This window comes from Papaver somniferum, unplaced genomic scaffold (assembly GCF_003573695.1).
Source record: "Papaver somniferum cultivar HN1 unplaced genomic scaffold, ASM357369v1 unplaced-scaffold_24, whole genome shotgun sequence".
NCBI lineage: Eukaryota > Viridiplantae > Streptophyta > Magnoliopsida > Ranunculales > Papaveraceae > Papaver > Papaver somniferum.
This window is the reverse complement of record NW_020634374.1, coordinates 2,403,800-2,426,238: the sequence shown is the minus strand read 5'-3', so window position 1 is coordinate 2,426,238 and position 22,439 is coordinate 2,403,800. Positions and strand designations below refer to the sequence as shown.

The window sequence follows — 22,439 nt, the reverse complement described above, 5'->3', positions numbered from 1 at the left end:
CCCTTCGGCTATAAGCAGTCGGCTTTACTTCCAAGCTATATTAAAAAAGGAAAAGCTTTCTTTATATATAAATCGAGGAAAAAAAATATGTTCAAAATCAAGAACCCGCCACAACCACCACTTTCTCTCTGGTTGGGTTCGGTTCCGGCGGATAACCATTACCATGTACAACCCTATATGAAATAGCATGATGTTTAAATCATTATTGGGTATGTGCTTCCTTGACCCGATATCATAAATCGTGATTCAACTACTTGTATTTCTCGTGAATTGCATTTCTCAGCTTATAATTTCTTGATTGTAGATAACGTTAAGCCGTTATTCTTGATCGCCAAGATGATGAAATTTCTTTCCTGTACATGTCATCACGACTATCCTATTAATCTTGTTATTGATAGCTTTATAACGAGCGAAGACGCTCAACTTTCAAAATTTGCTTGTGACGGCATACACAGTACCAGCATTAAAAGGCATTTCACTGGGTACCGATGGAGAACGACGAATTGCTATGATTTAAAGGAACTACGAATGTAATTTATCTTTTTAGGTAGTTGTATCTTTGCTGCAGTTTTATAGACCTATCACATTGTATTTATTTTCTTTTGTTAAGGCTTTATCACTACGGGTTTTTCTTAATAATGTTTTAACGAGGTAACCAGGGGCGGATCCAACACAAAGCAAGGTTATACACTCACTCACAACCCCTGCCCATTGGGCTTCCAGGCTTAAATTCTCAAGGGAAAATTAGGCGCATGCCCAAGAAAAATAATATTCTCATTGTCAGACCCACAATTAATTTTAGGTACTGTGACACCCATAATTATTTCCGTGACACCCATAATTATTTCCGTGACACCCATAATTATATGAAATTTTGAAAAACGTCTGCATAACAGGTTATGCATCAGCGATATAATTGACAACGCAACTTGGATATAACAAATCTAAAAAACCGCGCCTTGGAATTTTACAAATTTTATATCGTTGGAAATCTTTTTAAGAGAGCTACAAGTACAAACAACAACATCAAATTTTTGTTTTTCACGAAAAAATCGGAGGTGATCATCATTTTAGGCAAAATTTCGAAAACTTGATACATAACCATTATGCAGCCACCAAAAATGATGCATAATGCATTATGCAGACGCATAACGAACTATGCAACCATTTTCTCCATTGCATAACAAATTATGCATCTGCATAACAAAGTTATGCATCTATAACAAGTTATGTACCCATTATATTAGTACGTACATAAAAAAATAAATGCATAATGCATTATGCATCTATTTTCTCGATGCATAAAAGATTGTGCAACAATTTTCTCGATGCATAATGCAGCCGTATTTTCGGATGCATAACAGGTTATGCCTCTATTTTTGCGACTGCAGATATTATTGTAGGTGCATGACAAGTTATGCAGTCTTTGTTTTTATTGGTTTTAATAGTGACAAAAAAGTTGTTGCATAACATGTTATGCAACCGTTTTCTAGACTGCATAACAAGTGATGTAACAAATTTTGTAGATGCATAATAGGATATGCAACCAATTCCATAATTGTCATCCATATAACATAATACCATTATTGGTACAAAGAAAACACACTAGTTGCAGGTACAAAACCAACGTTTCACAAAAAGAGTACAAAACCCCGTAAATAGTAAATCAGCCAAGTGTTAACTATCATCCCACCTGCAATAACAAAATTCCGAAACAAGAAAATGTCAAATAAAATTCAATCGATTAATTTCTTCTGATTGAAAATCGGAAAAGTGGGACAATGATTTAATTACCATTGGGATGAAGGACTTGGCCAGTGAAATAAGAAGAACAGTTCTGATTAGCTAAGAAGATATAACATACAACTCTTCCCATGGGAGTCTTTTCCAAACTTTGTCACCATATCCTCATTATACGTATCTGGTTGTGCTGGAGTCCAAACCAGTCCAGGGGCAACACCATTAGCCAATTTCTCGAACAACAGGTGTGCATTATATTAACCACCAACAATTTCTATTCTTTGGGTCTTATAATCTCGTCCTACGAGTTGTATAAGCAAACAATACTATCGACTAAAATCTATTCGATCAAACAACTTCATACAAAATCAAATCGAGACAGTAGTTCTCCATAAATCTCTTCTAACTCCCTTTACTTCAGTTCAACCAAGTACCCAGTTGTTCTCATTTGAAGTCCCAGAAATTTTACAGCACAACTCCTACACAAACCCAAACTAGTAAACTATTGAATCAAGACTCTCTTTTCTCACAGTTCCCATTTAGACCGCATGAACCAACACCATCAGTCACCAACTTCCATCACTTCTCATCTCTGGTCCCTGGACTTCTGTTTCTACACAACTGAATCTTCATACTTGCAACCATCAATTCAAGCTAGGATTAGGTAAATCACCACTGCCAAAATCAGCTGATTCATATTCTCATACAACTATATCAACCCATCCAATTACCACCATTAACCATTCGTATGAATCGACGGCAAAATCAGGCTTTGAATTTGATTTTCCGGCCTTAAATTCAGGCCAACAAACCTCAAGTTCGATTCACTGAGATCCTCCGAACACATTTTTGCTGTTGTTGTTGTTGTAGAGCCAATAATTGCTTCTGTCGATCTCCATCTCTACGAACTGACGTCGCAACACTAATTCAACAAAAAAAATATGGGTTTGAGACTAATTTTTTTCTAAAAAATGGGTGCGCCGCGTGTAATTTTTTGACGGTGGGATTCTCTGTGAAATTTTTTTACAAAATGGGTCTAGTGGTAGTTTTCACAATTGTCAGACCTAAGTTTTTCTTGAAGCCTAATCTTGATTCTTGCTATTCATTCCAAGACTTTGCTTCATTTGTCTAGTTTCTAGCTCCACCGCAAGAGGAAACATATGCGTGACTAATTTTTTTCAATACCTTTACATTCACCCGTAACGTATTTTTCCCAAGGCTGATGATCTTAGGATCTCGAGCTAGTCCACGACTCCAAGTTATTTAGCTGGTTTTAATATTAATTCTTGTTCGACAAAATAAAAATGAAGATAAGAGAGAAGAAAAACCTGGCTAAATTGGGGTCTATGTCACTTAATTGGGGCCTATAGCTACATGACAAAATAGGTCATTAAGAAGTAATTCATAAAAAAACCTTAACCAACTATTTTCTTAATGACTAATTTACTCCTGATTAATTAGTGTTAATTCGGGTGATTAGTGGTAAAATATAATGTTAGATGTGAAATTAACTTGTGTTAATTAATCATCTGAACATGAAAAATTTGAAATTTTGATTTTTTTTGAAGAACACCAACTCAGAATCGATATATGTTGTCAAAAACATATACCGATTGTAACCTCAAAAACATAAAGAGATTTTTTGAAACTAGCTTCTACCCAGAATCGGTTTATATGGACATGAAAATCACCGATTATCCATAATCGGCTTATATTGGCATGAACGTAAACCGATTGTGGGTAAATTTTCTCTTTTTATCTGTGAAATATGTGTTGTTAAACATCAAATAAAATTAAAATTCATTCTGTATCCGAGTTAATGAAATGAAATCGAGTATGATTTCATACTCATTTTATGATCGAGTATTAACTGAAAAAAATGGGTTAACCAGAATCGGTTTACACGATACATATGTAAAAACCGATTCTTGACACTGCACAATAGGAATCGGTTTATAAGAATGCTCATGTAATTCGATTCTAACAAAAAAAAAGATACAAAAAAATTGAGAACAACAATCGGTTTACTCGACACACATATAAAATCCGATTCTAACATTATACATCAACAATCGGTTTTTATAAGTGCTAATGTAATCCGATTATGGTTCAAATTTCTCGAACCAGAAAACATATCAAGGGTAATAGGTCTTTGTGGGCATGAACATAAACCATTTCTATTTGCAATCGGATCACATATACATTAACCGATTCTGATAAACCAGGAAAAAATTGATTTCAAAATTTTCAATTTTTGAACAATTTTATGTTACTAAAACCTAGTTTATAGGATTGGGTTAAGAAGAAAAGAAGAAGAATCAGTTGAAGTGGAGATGGAAATGAATTTGATTTTAGTTTTAATTTTTAATTTATGATTTTAGTTTATGATTTTGATTTTGATTTTAGTTTTTAAATTTTATGATTTTGATTTTAGTTTTTAATTTTATGATTAGGATTTGATGGGGACAAATTAATAGTATTAATATTTGACTGAGGGTAAAATGGTAGTTTCACCAAACTTAGACATCCCTTATCATTCTTTATGTGGTGGATGAAAAAATTCATAAGCCCCAATTAAATGGCATAAGCCTCAATTTAGCCATGGAGAAAAAGCATGCACAAAAAAGGGGAAAAAAAGCCTCGCGTTTTTAGGGGCCACTCAAAAGGATTTAGGGGCCAACAATAAAACAAAAAAGGTCACCTAAAGGGAAAATATAGCCAGCCCTTATCTCGCGTAATTCGTAATGGCAAAATTATCCTTATATATTCGGAGGATATGATAACATTTTTATCCTCCGATTGCAATCGGAAAGCCAAAATATTACCCAGACTTCCGATTGTAGTCGGTGCAGTATTAGAATGATTTCTGTTTCATTTTTTCCATTTCTTTTTCATTTTTGAGTTGTTAGAGTTATAGAGAAGAAGGTGAAGGAAAAAAGGGAAAACCCATTTTATCACTACAAAAATGGATGGATATGAAGAAGAAGGTGAGAATCATGGCGAAGAACAAAATGTTGAGGGTTCACAACCGTTTAGAGAAGACGATTTGGGGTATATGTTGAATGATCCAAACTTTTGTGGAGAGGAAAACCTAGACGACCCTTTCATGGAAGAAAATGGAGAATCGCCTGATATTGAAGCTAACGATGCATGTAAAACACATGTATTGTGTTAAGAAACTCAAATACCCGATTTGCATGCGTTTGTGTGCTTTTGTAAACAAGAAAAACCGATTATTGCATGCATTGAATGCCATGAACTACCCAGATTCGGTAGATAATTTCTCGAATAAACTTACGAATATAACACACTGAGTACCAAATTTGTATATTCGGTAGTTCCAAGATAGTAGTTTACTGCCGAATATGAGAAAAAACCCAAAACTGGTTTTCCAAAAAAATCTTCATTCGGTAGTTATGTAGAGTTATTTACCCCCGAATGGCCCCAAAAACGAATTCCCCAAAAAATTTCAAAACTCAGTATTCTTATCCTTTACAATCGGTAATAGTTTAACATTATTTGACTGCCGAATTTAACAGTGGCCTCAAAATAAAATTTCCGAAAACTTGAAAATCGGATGTTTATCGATTAAAGTTATCTCCCGGTTATTTATATTCGGTTGTTTTACTATATATTTTAGCTTCCGATTACTGTATAATAATTTGTTGCTTTCATATGCAGGCCGTTGAAGAGTTTGTTGATGATTTCTATTTGTTCCTTTTTTGTATTTCTTCTTCCATTGCTGCAATTGATGTAGTTGTTCGCTTGCATCTTCGAAGTATGTTGTCGATTGATGATGGACTTGCCATTGAAAAGTTTTTTCATTCTGATTTTTTACTCAATAATAACTGAGAGGGGTTACCCTCCTTATATAGATTAGAGTTCCAACGGCTCTAATTTTTGAAAATATGGCCGTTGAGGTTTCTGAAAATATGGCCGTTGAGGTTTCGTATCAATGATGCACTACAATCGGTTGCTAACGATACACGTATTCCCTCCGAATAAAACATTCGGAGGACAATTTTTTTTGTAAAGTCCCGAATGTACGATGGCCCAAAAGTCAAAATTTGGGAAAAACTGATACTTTTCAAATTTTGAACTTGAAATAATCGGAAGGTAACTCAGTTACCAAAACTTCCGAATATGGGGTGTCTAACCTTCTATATTGGCCCTTGGAACCACCTAGAGCCATGGCATGGTTTGTTTTGAACTTGTAATATTCGGAGGATAATTTTTTTTGTAAAGTTCCGAATGTACGATGGCCCAAAAATCAGAATTTGGGAAAAACTGATACTTTTCAAATTTTGAACTTCAAATAATCGGAAGTTAACTCAGTTACCAAAACTTCCGAATATGGGGTGTCTAACCTTCTATATTGGCCCTTGGAACCACCTAGAGCCATGGCATGGTTTGTTTTGAACTTGTAATATTCGGAGGACTATTTTTTTTGTAAAGTCCCGAATGTACGATGGCCCAAAAATCAGAATTTGGGAAAAACTGATACTTTTCAAATTTTGAACTTGAAATAATCGGAAGTTAACTCAGTTACCAAAACTTCCGAATATGGGGTGTCTAACCTTCTATATTGGCCCTTGGAACCACCTAGAGCCATCGCATGGTTTGTTTTGAACTTGTAATATTCGGAGGATAATTTTTTTTGTAAAGTTACGAATGTACGATGACCCAAAAATCAGAATTTGGGAAAAACTGATACTTTTCAAATTTTGAACTTCAAATAATCGGAAGTTAACTCAGTTACCAAAACTTCCGAATATGGGGTGTCTAACCTTCTATATTGGCCCTTGGAACCACCTAGAGCCATGGCATGGTTTGTTTTGAACTTGTAATATTCGGAGGATAATTTTTTTTGTAAAGTTCCGAATGTACGATGACCCAAAAATCAGAATTTGGGAAAAACTGATACTTTTAAAATTTTGAACTTCAAATAATCGGAAGTTAACTTAGTTACCAAAATTTTCGAATGTACCACATAAATCATTGTCATTTGAACTTGTCTAACTTAGTTACCTAAACTTCCGAATGTACAACACAAATCATTGTTATTTATCTGCTCTTCTTTACTTTACGACCGTATATTAATAAAAAATACATTAATAAAAATAGTAATTTTATTACCTCGGTTTCGTATATTTCTCTGGCCCATGAGTCTCTGTATCCAAATAGAAATTTTCCTCCATCCGCCGGTAGCCCAAGGATTGTGCCTGCTGGAATACCCTTCTTCTTCAAGTGCTGAGGGACAAGATGTGATGCTTTCTTAGCAATATCCTTCTTTACACCATCTTTTCCTTTTTTGGCTTTTTGGGTACCACTTGGTTGTCCTTCTTCTTCTACTCTTGGCACTGGATCAACTGGTTCAACACTTGGTTCTGCACTTTGTTGAGCGGCTTGTTCAACACTTGGTTGCACCCCTTGTTCACTGCCTTGTTGTTCTACACTTTGTTCAGCACTTGGTTGCACTCCTTGTTGACTGCTTTCTTTGGCACTCCTTTCCCTCCTAGCACTAGCTGTCACTTTCTTCCTCCTTTCTCGACTTTGTCTAAACAACAAAGAAAGGAACAATATTTACAAACTATACAATCGGAATACAAAGTATGGAAATATAACCCGAATGTACACATTCGGACGTAAGAAGACACATACTATTCCCGAATACAAAACAATCGAAAGCTAACTAAACATATTTACAACCGAATATGCATCAATTGGAGTTCAGAAGCTCTAAATTTTTCATCCTACACAATCAGAAGACAAATGACACAACTATAACCCGAATGAACAAATTCGGAAGTAAGAAGACACATATTTTTCCCGAATAAAAAACAATCGGAATATAAATAAACATGTTTACAACCGAATATTCATCAACTGGAGTTCAGAAACTCTAAAATTTTATCCTACACAATCGGAGGTATAAAACATTATATTGTCTTTCGAATAAATACTGGCCCCAAAATGGGATTTTTCCTATATCAGAAATTTTGAGATTTTTTCAATATATATATTCGGTAGTGAGTGTACTTCCGAATACTGTGTGTCTACTTAAATATATTCGGAAGCCAAAAAATTCATCAAACTACCGATTATTACCAGTTTGTATCCAGGAAGATATGGCCAACAATATTCGGCAGATAACCAACAAATATATCTCCCGAATACTGTCGATGTTCTTGAGAAGCGAAGAACACGACTACATTCGGAAGTAAATAAGCATGAATATCGCCCGAATCTGGATAAAAAACCGAAGACCCTAGAAATTTTTTTTCTCGATTCGTCGAATTAAAGCGAAATAAACACCAAAAATGATAGATTCTTACCTAATTGGGGCCAGTTGAAGTTGACGAAGTGTTTGACTATCGGAATTGCCACCACCGACTACATTGCCGGGTACTTCTTCTTCGCGTTCTTCTTCATTTGCAGCAAGAATTTCTTTATTTCTTGCTAAAATCCCAATCTTTGGATCGATACCCGAGCAACATTTTTGGTTCTAGGTCTGTGGGTTTCATTTCCCTTATCCATTGTTTTATAAACGAATCGACGATGTTTTGATTTTACGATTCGCGGCGATGTTTCGGTTGAACGAGGGAAAAAAAATTTTCTTCCACAATTGGAAGATATGAAACTGGAAGAAAAAGAGTTGAAATGAGTAGAATTTTTTTTGATTTGGTTTTTATACGGTTTTACTAGAAGGGCATTTATGTAACTTCAATATCATATAGGGTACCCCTTAACTAGAGTTTTTAGATGGGTATAAATTGATGGCCCCTAAAAGTGACACTCCCTAATCTAAAGACCACGTTATATTTAAATTATCTACGAGAGTGAGAGATAACAGCTGTTGATGTGAGAGTTATTAGTAAATTATGAGCCACTAATGCGATGACACGTCGCGGGGACAAAGTTTGAGGGCAAAAAGCGGGAGTGTAAAGCATTTTCGGCTTTCCCGTGCCTAGGTCATTCACGGCCACAAAATACTGCACAAGTCATACCTATAGAGGTAATCATCATCCGAAAGGGGGGAGAGGGAAATCTTTCAGAAGATTTGAAAACTGGAGCCCTACATGCGTCCACACGATTAGCCTAGTCCCTTACATCTATAGGTCCATCCAATGGCGCTTAACTAAGTTACTATTTTCCCTACTGGGCAGCGAACACTGTGGAAATGACTGATGCAAAGGGTCTGAGTCTGAGACTCTGAGCTACTTATTTCCTACCAAAATAAAAGCTCTCGAGAACCGGTAAAGAAGTGTAAGACTAGGCTAAAAGCCTAAAACCATTTGGAGAGTGTGAGAGAGAATCAGAGCTGTCAAACGGGCAAGCTAGGGTCAATCCGGCCTTAGCTTGCCAATCTTTATTAGGGTTAGGGTCAACCCTAACCCTAATACTATTCACGAACAAGCTCAAAACCCCAATCCTAACTCTAGACGGGTCAACTCTGACGGATTGGCGGGTTGACTTGTTAATGCTATCAATTTAAAAATTAAATTTAAAATTTTAGGATTGTTTAGGATTATTCATTTAGTAAAGGTCGAACCTAGGTCAATTTGGTGTTTAACTAGAAGCCCCACCACTGAGTTGTAAAGTGGACGTTTTTATTGCCACTTAATCAACGATATAGCCGGTTACGGCGCTTTAGTTTTCTTAGGCAGAGAACCCTAACATCAACTAAGCATTTTACTTTTTTTTTATCATTTTATAAGTTTAAATTAATGTGAGTAAGACTAACTCACTGTTTAAATTATGCTAGTCCTTTTATCAATTTAGGACATCCCGAATAAATATGTGATTGATGAATCTAAGTTGTAATTTAATTTATTGATTGATTATTTAAAATCTAAAAATTGTTATATTTATTTGGGTAGATCCAAAATTAGCTTTATTTATTGATTTAAAATTAACTAATTCTAATATATGTTTGCAAATCATGGATTTTAAAGAGTTGGTGGGCTTGAGGGATATATTTATTAATTTTGACGGGTAACCCGCGGGTTGGCTAGCCCGGCTTGTTTTCTAGTAGGGTTATATATGCCAACCCTAACCCGGCCCGTTTAGACAACAAGCCAAGCCGGTCCGTGTTGAAACAAGCCGGGTTAGGGTCAACCCGCAAGCCGGGTTATAAGTTGACAACCCTAAGAGAGATAGAGAGAGTAATCAATGGCGGATACAGATGTGGAAACGGACTTCGACTTTGCATTTTCTCTACAGTTTAATTGAAGAAGCAATGACTGCTTCACTGATCGACCATGAACAAGAAAATTTTCAAAACGTAAGTTATCTTCAAACTCTAGAATTACTTCAAAGGTTAAAACTTGAAGATAAAGATACATTACAATGGCAAAGAGAGACCAACCAGATGAAAGATGATCTCAAACGTTTAATACATGATCAAGAAGTTGCTAGAGAAATGAGTCGTATTCCTGATGATCAATGGGAGGAAACTGGTGGTCATTTTGAGAAACCCTTTGGTGAAGGTTCTTCTTCATCTACTGATCAGTTTCTTAACAATGAGCCTTTTAAGTTGTATTTCAAGGGTTTGTTTAGCAATGAAAGAGCTGGAGATACGATCGCTGGTATAGGGTTTGCTGTTTGTGATCCTCTTGGTAATTCTATTTTGGATGGAACTAAACCATTAGTTGGTGATTGGAAATCAGATTTTGCTCCAGAAGAGTTAGAATTGAAAGTGGAAGCCAAGGCTTTGATTGAAGGTTTAACTGCTGCTTATTCGTTGGATATTAAGAGAATTGATTTTTATTGCGCCGCTTTATCAATACGTGAGTAGTTCATTTTTGTTTAGTATACATGTCTTCGTTTTTTTCTTTTTTATTCTTAATCTTTTTTACTTTGCTTTTGCCAATCAGATCACAATGAGATATCTAGTGAACCAGCAAAACATTGCAACAGTTGTTGATCAGGTATCGCTGCTTCAAAGAAACTTCATCAGTTGTCGCCCGTTCCTTGTGGCTCGTAAGGATGTTAAGTTTGCATTTAAGCTGGCAAGGAATGCGGTAGATTCACAGATTGCCAAGTTTGGTGAATGTAGCAATGCTAGGAATAAGAAGGAGACGTGTGACATCTGCTTGGAAGATATTTCTGTGAGACAAATGTTTTCCGTCAATAATTACTCACATCGCTATTGTTGTTCTTGTATGAGGCAGCATGTGGAATTCAAGTTACTTGACGGGGTGATGCCTCGATGTCCTCACGATGGCTGTAGAACCATGCTGAATCAAGATAACTGTGCACAATTTATGACCCCAAAGTTGAATGATATGATGAGCAAGCGGATTAAGGAGGATTCTGTACCTGTAACGGAGAAAGTCTGTTGCCCAAACCCAAAGTGCTCCAACCTGATGTCAAAGAACGACATCCCAAAATATGTTTACAAAGAGTCCACTAAGGAACATCTCTGTGGAAAATGTTTGAAATGCAATGAACATTTCTGTTTTAAGTGCAAGGTCCCATGGCATAATGGCATGACCTGTGAAGCTTACCAGGCACAGATAGTCTCCGAGGATGATGCGAGGCTGAAGAAACTTGCTGATACAAAGCTCTGGCGGCAATGCAAGAAGTGCAACCATATGATTGAACTGATTTGGGGTTGCTACCACATCACTTGCAGGTACCTTCTGTCTCTTCTACAAGGCATGCTTATTGTTCATTAATGGGAATTTTGCTTATGCTTATGCTTATGTTTATGTTTAAGAGGTTCCTACAATGCTTATGCTTATGTTTAATGCTATTTGTGGTTGTGGACACTATGTCATATTGGACAGTAGGGGGACCCTCTTACTTCCCAAATACACCGGGTCCTTTAACGTAAGATAATGGTCTTTTAAATACTACCAACTGATATGTTCTTCGAATTGAGCAGACAATGAAGTACCTTATATCCCACAGAATCTTTTGAATACATTATAGCATGTGCTTGTTTTGAGTTATGTTAAATGGACAGAGCTTTACTTGTTTTGAGCTATGTTAAATGGACAGAGCTTTACAACTGCCCAATAGTTCCACACCATCTTAGGAATTTCATAATATAAATTTATTTTGTTGAATGACCTAGATTGACCTGTTGATTATGTCGAAGGGACAATCATTTTGTTGGATCTATGAATGTTTTTACGTTCCTTCACAAGCGTATGTTATGTATAATAGAGAGAACCCATATACTGTTCACAACAAACTCCATAACGTTCTTTATCTTTTCTACAAGTTCGAACTTATGTATATATCCTTGCATGGCTCATCTTGTTTCCCTTTATTTTATCTTTCCGGCTTTGCTGGAATGTCTCTTTTTTTGCTGGTGTGGTCATGAGTTTTGCTATACCTGCGGAGCAGTGTGGATAAATAGAACGGCAACATGTGATTGTCCAATTTGGAATGAAGGGAACCAGCTCTTACACCTCCCGGAACAAAACCAACATGACTAGCAGCAAAACCAACATAACTAGCATCACCTGTAGCTGCATTGATGTTCATGGAGTATGTTAAGAAACGTAAATTAGGATATTCCGTAACTACGGTACATATTTCTTTTTTTTTTGTGTGAAAAGCAACTGTGGTACATGTTACTAGACCCAACATGGTATATCGGAAATTAGGAACTCTTTTTTGGGTGTGCCGAAGCTGAACATTGGATCTAAAGTCAAGATATTAAGTTCCTAGTTTCGTTCCATTTTGATCAGACCCCGTAAAATTTGTATCAGCTGAATACTCGTAAGCTGCTTTTATGCTGTGGCTTACACAATGACATTGTGGCCAGGGAAGTACAAATTTAGTAACTGAGCTTAATTCATCCACAAACACAGTACATCAAACACTCACCTGTGACCAAAGTCAAAGGAGTTTGAAAAGGTCAGGACCCATCTGATTTTCTTCCTCTCCCTTTTCCCGCCCGATTTGATATCCTTGAACATTCAATTCTTTTTTTTTTAGAATGTCATATCTGTAATAATTTAGGCAATAGGCAGTCAGCTTTACTTCCAAGCTATGTTAATTAAGGCAGTCAGCTTTAAACCAAAGATGTGTTGGTAACTAACTAGTTCCTCTCTGTATATAAACCCAACACCAGGAAACGAAAAACATGTTCAAAATCGAGAGCCCGCCGTAACCCCCATAGTATCTCCGTTTCTCTCTGATGGTATCGATGTCAAGCAAGATTTTTAATTACCCGGAAATAACAGAATTGGCTGAGGGTTTTAAACACATCGAACCTAAACTTGAAGAAGAAGATGAAGATGCTCTTCTCCGTCTGTATGTAATCTCTTTACTTTTTACCTTTTTCGATTTGATTTGATTTGAATCAGTTCTAAATTAATGGTTTGGTTTATGATTGTTGAGTGTAGAAAAGCGAAACTGTACCGATTTGATAAAGATGGAAATCAGTGGAAAGTAAGAGGAGATGGTGTTCTTAAGCTTCTTAAACATAAACAAACTAAGAAAGTTCGTTTGGTTATGAGACAATCTAAGACACTGAAGGTTATTGTTAATCATCTAGGTTAGTTTTTTGTTTTTGAATTTGATTTGTGTTTTTTCTTTTTGAAGCTTGGAATTGTTAGTGAGATCTGTTTTTTTTTTTTTTTTAATTTTAGTTTGCAGTTCTTCCAACGATATTGATTCAAGAACATATTCGGAGTCAGAAATCATGGTTCTGGCATGCTAATGATTTTTCTGGTGGTGAATTGAAAGAAGAAGTGTTCTCTGCTCGGTTTGAATCCATTGAGAGTAAGTATTTGCTTGAGATTTTTCATTAATTTTTGTTTACAAGAAGTGAACGAGTGTTCGCACACCTTTTTTTTGTTCTCTGACTTCCTAGCCTGTGCTTGCTTCCTGCCATACAGATGCTAGATTATTCAAGGAAATGGTCCTAGAGGCTGCTGAGTCTCAAGTGCAGAAATCTAAAGAGAGCAAGGTAGAAGGTGCTACATCACTAGCAGACGACATTGCTGAGAATCTGTATACTGGTGAAAAGAAAGATGTATCTGACAAATTTCAGTTTTCAACTGCTAAGTCTCAAGTCGAGCAGAAATATGAAGAGAGCAAGGAAGGTGATACATCATTAGCACCTGATCTTACTGAGATTTTGTATGTTGGTGAAAAGAAAGATGTTAATTCAACTGCTGAGTGTCAGGTGCAGAAATCTGAAGCGCGCAAGGAGGGTGCTACATCATTAGCAGCTTATCTTACTGAGAAGTATATTGGTGAAAAGAAAGATATATATAATATCTTTGAGTTTTCAACTGCTGCATCTCCAAGTCCGGCAGAAATCTGAAGATAGCAAGGAAGGTGGCAGCTGCTATTACTGAGAATATTGGTGAAAAGAAAGATGTAACTAAACCATGGGAAGAAGGGTGAAAGCATCAACTGCTGAGACACATGGGATCAAGTTCCAATATAAACCAGAGAATCATAGACGATAAGAAAAACAAAATTTTATTTACATTCTTAAAACCAAAGTTGTTTACAAAAGAGATGCACTTGTTCTCAAAATCAAATTGTTCGGAGAAACCAAGCTAAAAGTTATTTGTTTGCGTACCCTTTAGATTAGAGGGTGTATCATCTGTTAACTACAATTTGTAGTGAAGGATTTGAGTGCTCTTTTGCTTCTGGCTGTAAAGCATGCATATGATTGCTTCCACAGCAGCCCTTTCCTGTGTCTGAATTAACAATTGTTTCTTTCAATATAATCCTGCAAAAAACAGAAGTTGTTAGTTTCTTGTAAGGATAACAGCTCTATATTTTCACTATATGAGAAGATTTATGTGACAGGCTAGTGAAAATGTGGTGGCTGGTAATTGGTGATACCAAGACTAATCTGCTAGCTATAGATGTTCATGACGCAACACTATTAATCAATACCAAGACTGTTAATTAATGGCATTATCCCTTGTTTCTAAAGAAAAAGAAAAAAGCAATAGGTAGAAGGAGAAGAATACAGGAAAAAATACCATCAGTTATAGGTACTTGGTCAACCAAGGTAACTCCGAGCAATCTTTTAGTGCAAATGCGACATCATCACTGCCAAATCAAACCATGAATAATCTTTATACCAGAAGCTGTCAAGAGGTGTGATAAATAGCAGAGATCTATTGTTGTGAATCAACATATTTCATTGCTGGAATTAACAAACCTTGGAAAATCGAGCTGTAATTTTTACAACCCTCCTGCCTCACATATAATGATTCTGCATTCCCCAAGTTTACACCTACAGAGGTACTCAATCAGATTTAAAATTAGGAGATTCGTAAAGATAGTGCAGTAACTTGCTCTTACCCAAGTTAGCTGCCAACTGCACCAATAGGGTAAAGAACAAAAAAGACAATATCAACCAAGTATCTCAAAAATGATTGTTCTCAAAAACAAGTTAGTCAAATAGGTTTTCTATTTTCTACTTGTGGTCTTTCATTCTACCTGAAGAATTCCCATTTCAGATCCGTAGGTGAGATTTTCTTCTCATACGGCAATTGGAATCCAGTGCACGACGCGCGTCTCCTGAAATAGCTGCCACCTGCAACACACACAGTTTAGTGAATGTGAAATCTGAACACCTGGGTTCCAGACAAACAAACAAACGTATATTATGATTGGACTGCAGGAAATAGAAAAGATGGCCATGAATAACACAAAATTTATGATGACGAAGATACTGAAGGAACCCAAACCTTCCTCGAAGCAAATTCTATAGCTAGTCTGTCAAATGCTTCGATTCCTTCAACGCATCTGGAAATGATTTCTCTAAGTTGCTGATAAGTATAGGGGCAAAAACAAAGCTGTTGGATTCCCATGCGGCTTGAAATACGAGGTTTCTCAGGAAGATCCATGGTGTTTGCTATCCCTGCACATGAATTATCAATAAAAGAAACATATCAATATTTAGGTCAATTCGGGAATAAACAGGTCATTAAGCTTGGGAGCACAATCGGAATTAACATGTTACCTATTACAACCAATTTGGAATATAGCTTAGTCGGCCAATCAAGGATATTGTATATAACCTGTCACCATGGTATATGGTTACGAGTTAGCATCTTGAATTTATGAGAACAGACCACTGAATTTTTGAAACAAAGATTTCCCTTCACAATAAATAATTGCTTGTAAATCCTTTCCCTTGATTCTCTTTTGGAAATTACTAGGTCAAACATAAAAGAAAACAAAGAAAAAAGCCAAAAAAAATAAAAAATATGTCTTTCTCTAAGCTTCATATTTGGCTGTATAAAAGCATCATGAGTTGCCACCTGTGGAAGATATTTGGTCTTACAATATTCTCTTACTCAAAAATATTCCTAGACAACTAAATGTAAACTGTTGAACACAAGGGAAAAAATAAAGAAAATGCGACAATTACCGACTGGTTTCTTGTTACTAGAAGATCAAGCTCGTCAATCAGTAAAACACAGGGTTGACTGCTATGGACTTCACTATTGTCTGAAAATCTCTCATTCAGCAAGGAAAGAGCTTTTTTCCAACTGACCCTGTGCCCACTTAGTTTTTCACATATGACCTGAAAAAAGCGGTGGTCACGATCTACAAGGAGAAATAAACACAGAGGAAATGCAAGCATTAAATTTTCTTTTTACCGATGCAAATTCTTACCCTGTAAATATTCTCTGGAGAAGCCAACTTTAAACCATTAACCTCCGCGAAACAAAACGATCTTATACTACCTGCATCAACTTCAGACCGCAAATTCCTCGTCGCTGGGAGTACACTCATAGTCTGCATATTGACACGGACAGATATTAAAGAATGTAGTCAAGGTTTAAAAAGGCGAAAGCGTAAAGAGATACTTAGCAACGCATAAAGCGCTGCTAAAAAGCGTTATCTAAACTTCGCTAAATATATTTTTCAATAAATACTTATAATTATAAATCTATATATATGGAACTTGCAAGATGTATCCTTTTTGGTACACTTTTTAGCTTGGCCAGACACGATTGAAGAATCGAGGAAAATCACAGAGGAAACAGGAAGAAAAATGTCTAAAACAAGTGGCGGAAAGAGAGAAACAATAATTTTAATTGTAGCAAAGTCAATAGATCGGTGATAACCCCATTGACTAGTCAATCAAATGATCAAGTATACCTAACTTTGTACTAGTTGACAACTGTCACTTGGAGATAGCTAAACACGTCACTACACAGTTTTGTCTCTAAATTTCACAAATAGTAGTTCTATACACACCGTCTCTTTAAACAACACAAAAACAACCTCCTCGCACAGGGTGGGCCCCGCCGTTCTTGGAGTTAGCAGGGGGTCCACTTTGGGCCCCATGATTGGAAGATTATGTGAGAGGGTTGTTTTTGTGTTGTCAAAACAGGCGGTATGTTTAGAATTTTTGTTTCACAAATTGCCTGTATGTGGCATGATGTGGTTATACCATGCACCATGTCATATAAGGGTCTGGTGGGGCTTCAAAGCCTCTCTTTTTCTTTTCTTAATATAGACCAATTCATAAAGCTGTCGCACTGATGCATTTTGGGGCTGAGGCGCAAACGCCTCAGTCAGGTCCAGTTTCAAACTCCGGAATAAGTCACAATACTATATTTGATAGCTTACCTTGCCAGTTCCAGGAACACCATGGATGTACAAGCAGCGTCCCAGACATTGATCAATACTGACAGCGCCTTTAACAAATTCGTTTACCTCCTTCATTTCTCTGACATAAAGCAAATATCGGCTGTTAAAATCCAAATAAAAAGTGGAGACACATGGAAACCCTGAAATGCTGACATACTTATTCTTACAAGGAGGAGATATAGGTAGTGTTGCCAACAGCAAATTCGCTTTTGATTTTTCAATTTCATTCTGCTTGTGGACTTTCACATGCTCCAAGATTTTTTTTTGTCCCTATTTTGTGAAGGCCAGAGAACTTCCCGCCTTGTGCATTCTGCATAGATGAAAAAATGAACGATCAAGCAGAAGATGAAACGTAGAACCAAGAGAATGTAAAAAAAGAAAAAAGAAAAGAAAAAGATACCGCAGCAAATCCATGACCCGGTGATTGCGCACTTGCTGAAATATTACGCTTCTTCCGTGCACTCTTTAAGTTTTCTTCAGGGTCAAAGATTGAGTCACTACAAGATTCCCAGTCTTCATCTCCCACAGCTTCTTTATCATCCTGGCACATGGGGTAGGTTAAAGCTCACAACAAAACGATGTCTCTTGTTTAACTAACCACTCTACTATGCCAAGCAATTTAAAAGCTCACATCTTCCTCATTGTCAATATCTGCAAGGCACTTGAAACTCTGCCGCTGGATATCATACTCGTATTCACATAGAAAGACATCATCTCTTTCATTATTGGCTTCAGAAAATTCTTTACAATTCATTACGGAACAATGTCTAAGGATGGATTCCATCTGCATACATTGACAGGGTAATAGTGTGAGGATTGAGGAAAAAGAACTCAATTAGATGCAATATGAAACACTACAGTACTGTAACAAATATGAACCCTGGCCCCAATGATATATCTAAGGTTTGTGCAAACCATATCGTCCTTCGTTCACTCCGTAAGGATCAAGGGCAAATGAATATCCATTCCCTTCTTGCTGAACAAAGTTATACATGCCTAACCGCCCTCTTGGTGGTGATATAGACTAAGAGGTGACAATGATAATATAACTTCCACTTAGAAGAAAATAAAAGACAGGATAAGTTCTATCAGCCAAGAGTCACCTCACCTCAATGTCCGCGAAATCATTAGTGCGATAGATCTCCCTGCGTAGATTATGTGACTGCCTTCCAACTGCAGTCTCTTAAGGAATCACATACCATCGGACTCTAAACCAATAGCTACCATCCGGTTCCTTCCATAAGCTGATTAAATTTCAAAATTAATAAACTGAATAATGTGTAACATTGTAAAAGTTGTATTTTAAGTCTCACCTTTTAATATGTACAGCGCATAAGTCACTAGAAAGAAGCTTCTCCCTTGCCGTTCTTCTCCGCTTTTTCCCTTTTGGTGGTTGAGGAAGCTCAACGATCTTCCCCGCTTTCCTAGCCTCACATAATCCAATCCCCATCTGGAATCTCCTTCAGTGGAGGTCTAAGACATTTAAGATGAAAACCAACCAAGCAATCGTCACACTCAATCGTCAAATTCTTACGAGACTTAAAGAAAAAGAAACACTATTCACCCTCAGGATCATCATCATTATCAGAATTAACATCCATAAACCAGATGGCAGGGAGCAACACAGTTTTGACTAAACTTGAGCTCAAAAAATTGTCTTCCTAAATTGCAATCGATGATTCAAGTTATTTGAACACTATAAACCAACCCTAGATTCATAATTTTCCATGTAATTGTTGTAAAAATGAAATCAAAATCAACAGATTTTAGGTATCAAAGTCATTTAAACAAATCTAAAGTTAAATTAGGGCAAATTGGTTTTGATTGTTAACAAAATTTGAAAGACGGTAACAATCATCTACGTACCTTGGGTTCTTATTCTTCATGTCTCTCGTTTGTATCAAGCCAATCCCCCGCTCAAGAATCAATAAAGAACCGCGAGAACAAGCTGGAGAGAAGAAGAAGTAATATTATTATTATGGGCCTGGGCTGCAAAAGCAGCGCTTGACATCGATTAAACTTGTCGGCTATTTGTAACCGACAATTAGCTGCATCAATCCCGCCCGATTTTGAACGTTAGATTTATTTATTTTTCTTGATTTCTAATAATTTAGGCAGTCAGCTTTGCTTTCAAGCTATGTTAATTACAGCAGTCAGCTTTAAATCAAAGCTGTGTTTGGTAACTAGTAGTATATATAAACCCTACACCAGGAAACCGATTATATCTTCAAAATCGAGAACCCGCCATAACCACCACAATCTCTCAGGATGGCATTGATGGCAAGCGATTATTTTAAATGCCCGGTAACAACAAAATATCCTTATCCTGTGCGAAACATAGATTTTAAGAATGACAAACCAGATATTGGTTGTTCTGAATTCCGGGTAAAATGAGAGTTGGCTGAGGGTTTTAGACATATCGAACCTAGACTTGAAGAGAGTTGGCTGAGGGTTTTAGAATTCATGGACATGGCATGACAGGGAAATAGATTATTCTGATTAGTTTTTTTTCTTCTTTTGGCTAGTATTTTGCTGTAAGAAAACATTTTGTGAAGCCCAGTTAGTTTTCTTTTGCATCTATCTTACAGTAAGAAATAAGAAAAAGGTATTGTGGCTGTACTATTAGTACTTGTGTTTGAGAGTTGAGAAATTTTAGTCTACGTTGCCTTATTTCGTTTTGTTATCTGGAGGCATTAGAGACAGAAAAATAATTTAAAATAAAATAAGCTGAAGAAGATGTAGGGTTTTTGAGTTGGTATGATCCATAGGCACCGATAATGATATTTCTCATACTGAGCAAATGGACCAAGAAAACAGTAATGGTTGTCGACAAGACCATCATACTGTATTCTGCCAAATTAACCAGTTCAATAGCCAAAGTTGGTTGTTGAACCTAAATTGAACACATTGTGATTTGTGACCGTCCCCCCATCTAATATTATTGGTTGTTCTAAGCTTTACCGTACCTCTCTGGCATGTTCCACTAGTGAGTGGAACCGTCTGTTTAGCTCCATTTGCTGTATTCTTAACAGCTAGGATTGGGACATGTCAAATTTCAAATAACGGGAAACAGATGTTTAAAAACGGACTTTATGTTCATCTGAATGCCACATTGCAACCAATGGCATCCACTAACTCTACGCAACACCTTATTAGAAAATGCATCTTGATAAAGCCTACCACTGACTTTAAAATCCTAACGGTTTCATGTTAAATTTGAGACCCCTCCAGCACTAAACATCTTAAGAACTCCTAACTATTCTCTAATGGAGATTTTCCAGAATTTGAAAAGGCCCGTCTGATTTTCTTCCTCTCATTTTTCCCGCCCGATCTGAACGTTCAATTCTCTAAGTCATAATATTTTTCTTTTCTTGATTTCTAATAATTAAGGCAGTCAAGCTTTAAATCAAAGCTGTGTTGATAACTAGTTCCTTTCTACATATAAATAAACCCAACACCAGCAAAAAAAAATACTTTCAAAATCGAGAACCCGCCATAACCACCACACTATCTCCTTTTCTCTCTGATGGTATCGATTTCTGATTTCCCGGAAATAACAGATTCTGAGAAGGATGAACCGGATTTTGATCTTTTGGATTTCTACGCAAAAACAGAGTTGGCTGAGGGTTTTAGACACATCGAACCTAAACTTGAAGAGGAAGACGAAGATGCTCTTCTCCGTCTGTATGTATACTTTAATCTAAATCCCATCAAACTCTTTACTTAATACCTTTTTCCGATTTAATTTGAGCCAGTTGATGATTTGTTGATTGATTCTGTGTAGAAAAGCGAAACTGTACCGGTTTGATAAAGATGGAAATCAGTGGAAAGAAAGAGGAGTTGGTATTCTTAAGCTCCTTAAACATAAACAAACTAAAAAAATTCGTCTGGTTATGCGACAATCTAAGACACTGAAGGTTCTTGCTAATCATCTAGGTTCGTCTTTGGTTTTTGAATTTGATTTGTGTTTTTCCTTTTTGAAGCTTGGATTTGATCTGTGCATGAGATCTGATTGAGTTTGATTTTTGATTTCTAGTTCTTCCCACAATTCCGACTCTATTTCATGTTACGAGTCGGAATTCATTGACATGGCATGCTAGTGATTTTTCTGATGGTGAACTGAAAGAATAGGTGTTCTGTGCTCGATTTGCACGCTCTGAGAGTAAGTATTTGCTTCAGATTTTCTATACGAGTGTTCGTCACACCTTTTCTTTTTCTGGCTTCCTGACTTGTGCTTGCTTCCTGCCACACAGATGCTAATTTATTTAGGAAAAGAGTCTCAAGTGCAGAAATATGAAGAGAGCAAGGAAGGCGCTACACTGTTTTAGATACAAAATGGTGGAGAGGGAAAAAAAAGTTACTCCGATCATTCTGAACTAAAATCTTGAAGTATTTTGAAGTCTTAATATATAGTCCGCCTTGGTATTTTAGGAACGTCTTGTCTGAAATTGGTATTTTTTTGTTCATATAAAAAAGGGATACCAATTCTACCAAGTGTTGATACCGTTTCATATAGGACAAAAAAATCACACCGATTCTGACCATTGGATCGACGAAATGGTATCAGCACCTAGTAGGATTGATATCCCCTTTATAAATCGTGTTTTTTTTTTGGGCTATTATTTTGCTGTAGGAAAACATGGGGAGGGCTTTCCCCCCGTTTTATGAAGCCCACTTATTAGTTTTCTTCCAAATATTATAGAAAAACGAAAAGATGGCATTTATGGTGAACCGTACTTGTGTACTTGAAGAGAATGCGTGTTTTGTTTATGGAACTGATGGCATGAAAGAAGATTAAAAAAAAAAAAAAGTTAGTCAAGTTCATCACCCCAGAGAATTACTGATACTATAATCTCAATTTAGTTGGCAAGACCGGTTTTTAGGAGGATCAATTTTAATCTTATAACTGCCTTGTATGAAAATGTAATGTTTTACTTCTACATACATGAAATATTCCTCATGTTAAGAATTTTTATGGCATGAAATTCCTTGTGGGCAAGTGATTATTAAAACTCTGAATTATGCAGGCATAGATGTGTTAGTTTTTGAGTTAAAGTTGTTTTGGATCCAGATTTGAATCATCTTATTTTCACTCATAGAGT

At 36.4% G+C, this 22,439-nt stretch overlaps 3 protein-coding genes, 1 non-coding gene and 1 pseudogene across 4 annotated transcripts; 3 read left to right on the top strand and 2 right to left on the bottom strand.

The window, feature by feature from the left end:
- The first annotated feature begins 10,622 nt into the window (after positions 1–10,622).
- Positions 10,623–11,492, top strand: LOC113340861 (probable E3 ubiquitin-protein ligase rbrA). The gene is made up of 2 exons (XM_026585916.1): positions 10,623–11,377; positions 11,462–11,492. Exons 1-2 carry the CDS (start codon positions 10,623–10,625, stop codon positions 11,490–11,492), a joined length of 786 nt encoding a protein of 261 aa, XP_026441701.1.
- Positions 11,493–12,904: 1,412 nt separating this feature from the next.
- On the top strand, positions 12,905–14,029 carry LOC113340860 (ran-binding protein 1 homolog c-like). Its single transcript, XM_026585915.1, has 4 exons — positions 12,905–13,011; positions 13,104–13,255; positions 13,357–13,482; positions 13,599–14,029. The coding sequence occupies exons 1-4, from the start codon at positions 12,905–12,907 to the stop codon at positions 14,027–14,029; spliced, it is 816 nt and encodes a 271-aa protein (XP_026441700.1).
- A 145-nt stretch (positions 14,030–14,174) lies between these two features.
- LOC113340859 lies at positions 14,175–19,223 on the bottom strand (annotated as a pseudogene).
- LOC113341118 lies at positions 17,984–18,061 on the bottom strand. The gene has a single exon (XR_003355789.1). It is a non-coding gene; the product is annotated as a small nucleolar RNA snoR28 (small nucleolar RNA).
- Positions 19,224–20,863: 1,640 nt separating the features above from the next.
- LOC113340858 (ran-binding protein 1 homolog c-like) lies at positions 20,864–21,468 on the top strand. Its single transcript, XM_026585914.1, has 3 exons — positions 20,864–21,021; positions 21,122–21,273; positions 21,374–21,468. The coding sequence occupies exons 1-3, from the start codon at positions 20,864–20,866 to the stop codon at positions 21,466–21,468; spliced, it is 405 nt and encodes a 134-aa protein (XP_026441699.1).
- The last annotated feature ends 971 nt before the right edge of the window (positions 21,469–22,439 follow it).

Bases quoted from the DNA above. Each gene is read 5' to 3' on its own strand.
- LOC113340860 (XM_026585915.1), top strand. From the start codon at position 12,905: ATGTCAAGCAAGATTTTTAATTACCCGGAAATAACAGAATTGGCTGAG. The intron at 13,256-13,356 runs GTTAGTTTTTTG...TTTAGTTTGCAG, and splicing joins GGTTATTGTTAATCATCTAG to TTCTTCCAACGATATTGATT. The intron at 13,483-13,598 runs GTAAGTATTTGC...CCTGCCATACAG, and splicing joins TCGGTTTGAATCCATTGAGA to ATGCTAGATTATTCAAGGAA.
- LOC113340861 (XM_026585916.1), top strand. From the start codon at position 10,623: ATGAGATATCTAGTGAACCAGCAAAACATTGCAACAGTTGTTGATCAG. The intron at 11,378-11,461 runs GTACCTTCTGTC...TTTATGTTTAAG, and splicing joins TGCTACCACATCACTTGCAG to AGGTTCCTACAATGCTTATG.
- LOC113340858 (XM_026585914.1), top strand. From the start codon at position 20,864: ATGGTATCGATTTCTGATTTCCCGGAAATAACAGATTCTGAGAAGGAT. The intron at 21,022-21,121 runs GTATGTATACTT...GATTCTGTGTAG, and splicing joins GAAGATGCTCTTCTCCGTCT to AAAAGCGAAACTGTACCGGT. The intron at 21,274-21,373 runs GTTCGTCTTTGG...TTTGATTTCTAG, and splicing joins GGTTCTTGCTAATCATCTAG to TTCTTCCCACAATTCCGACT.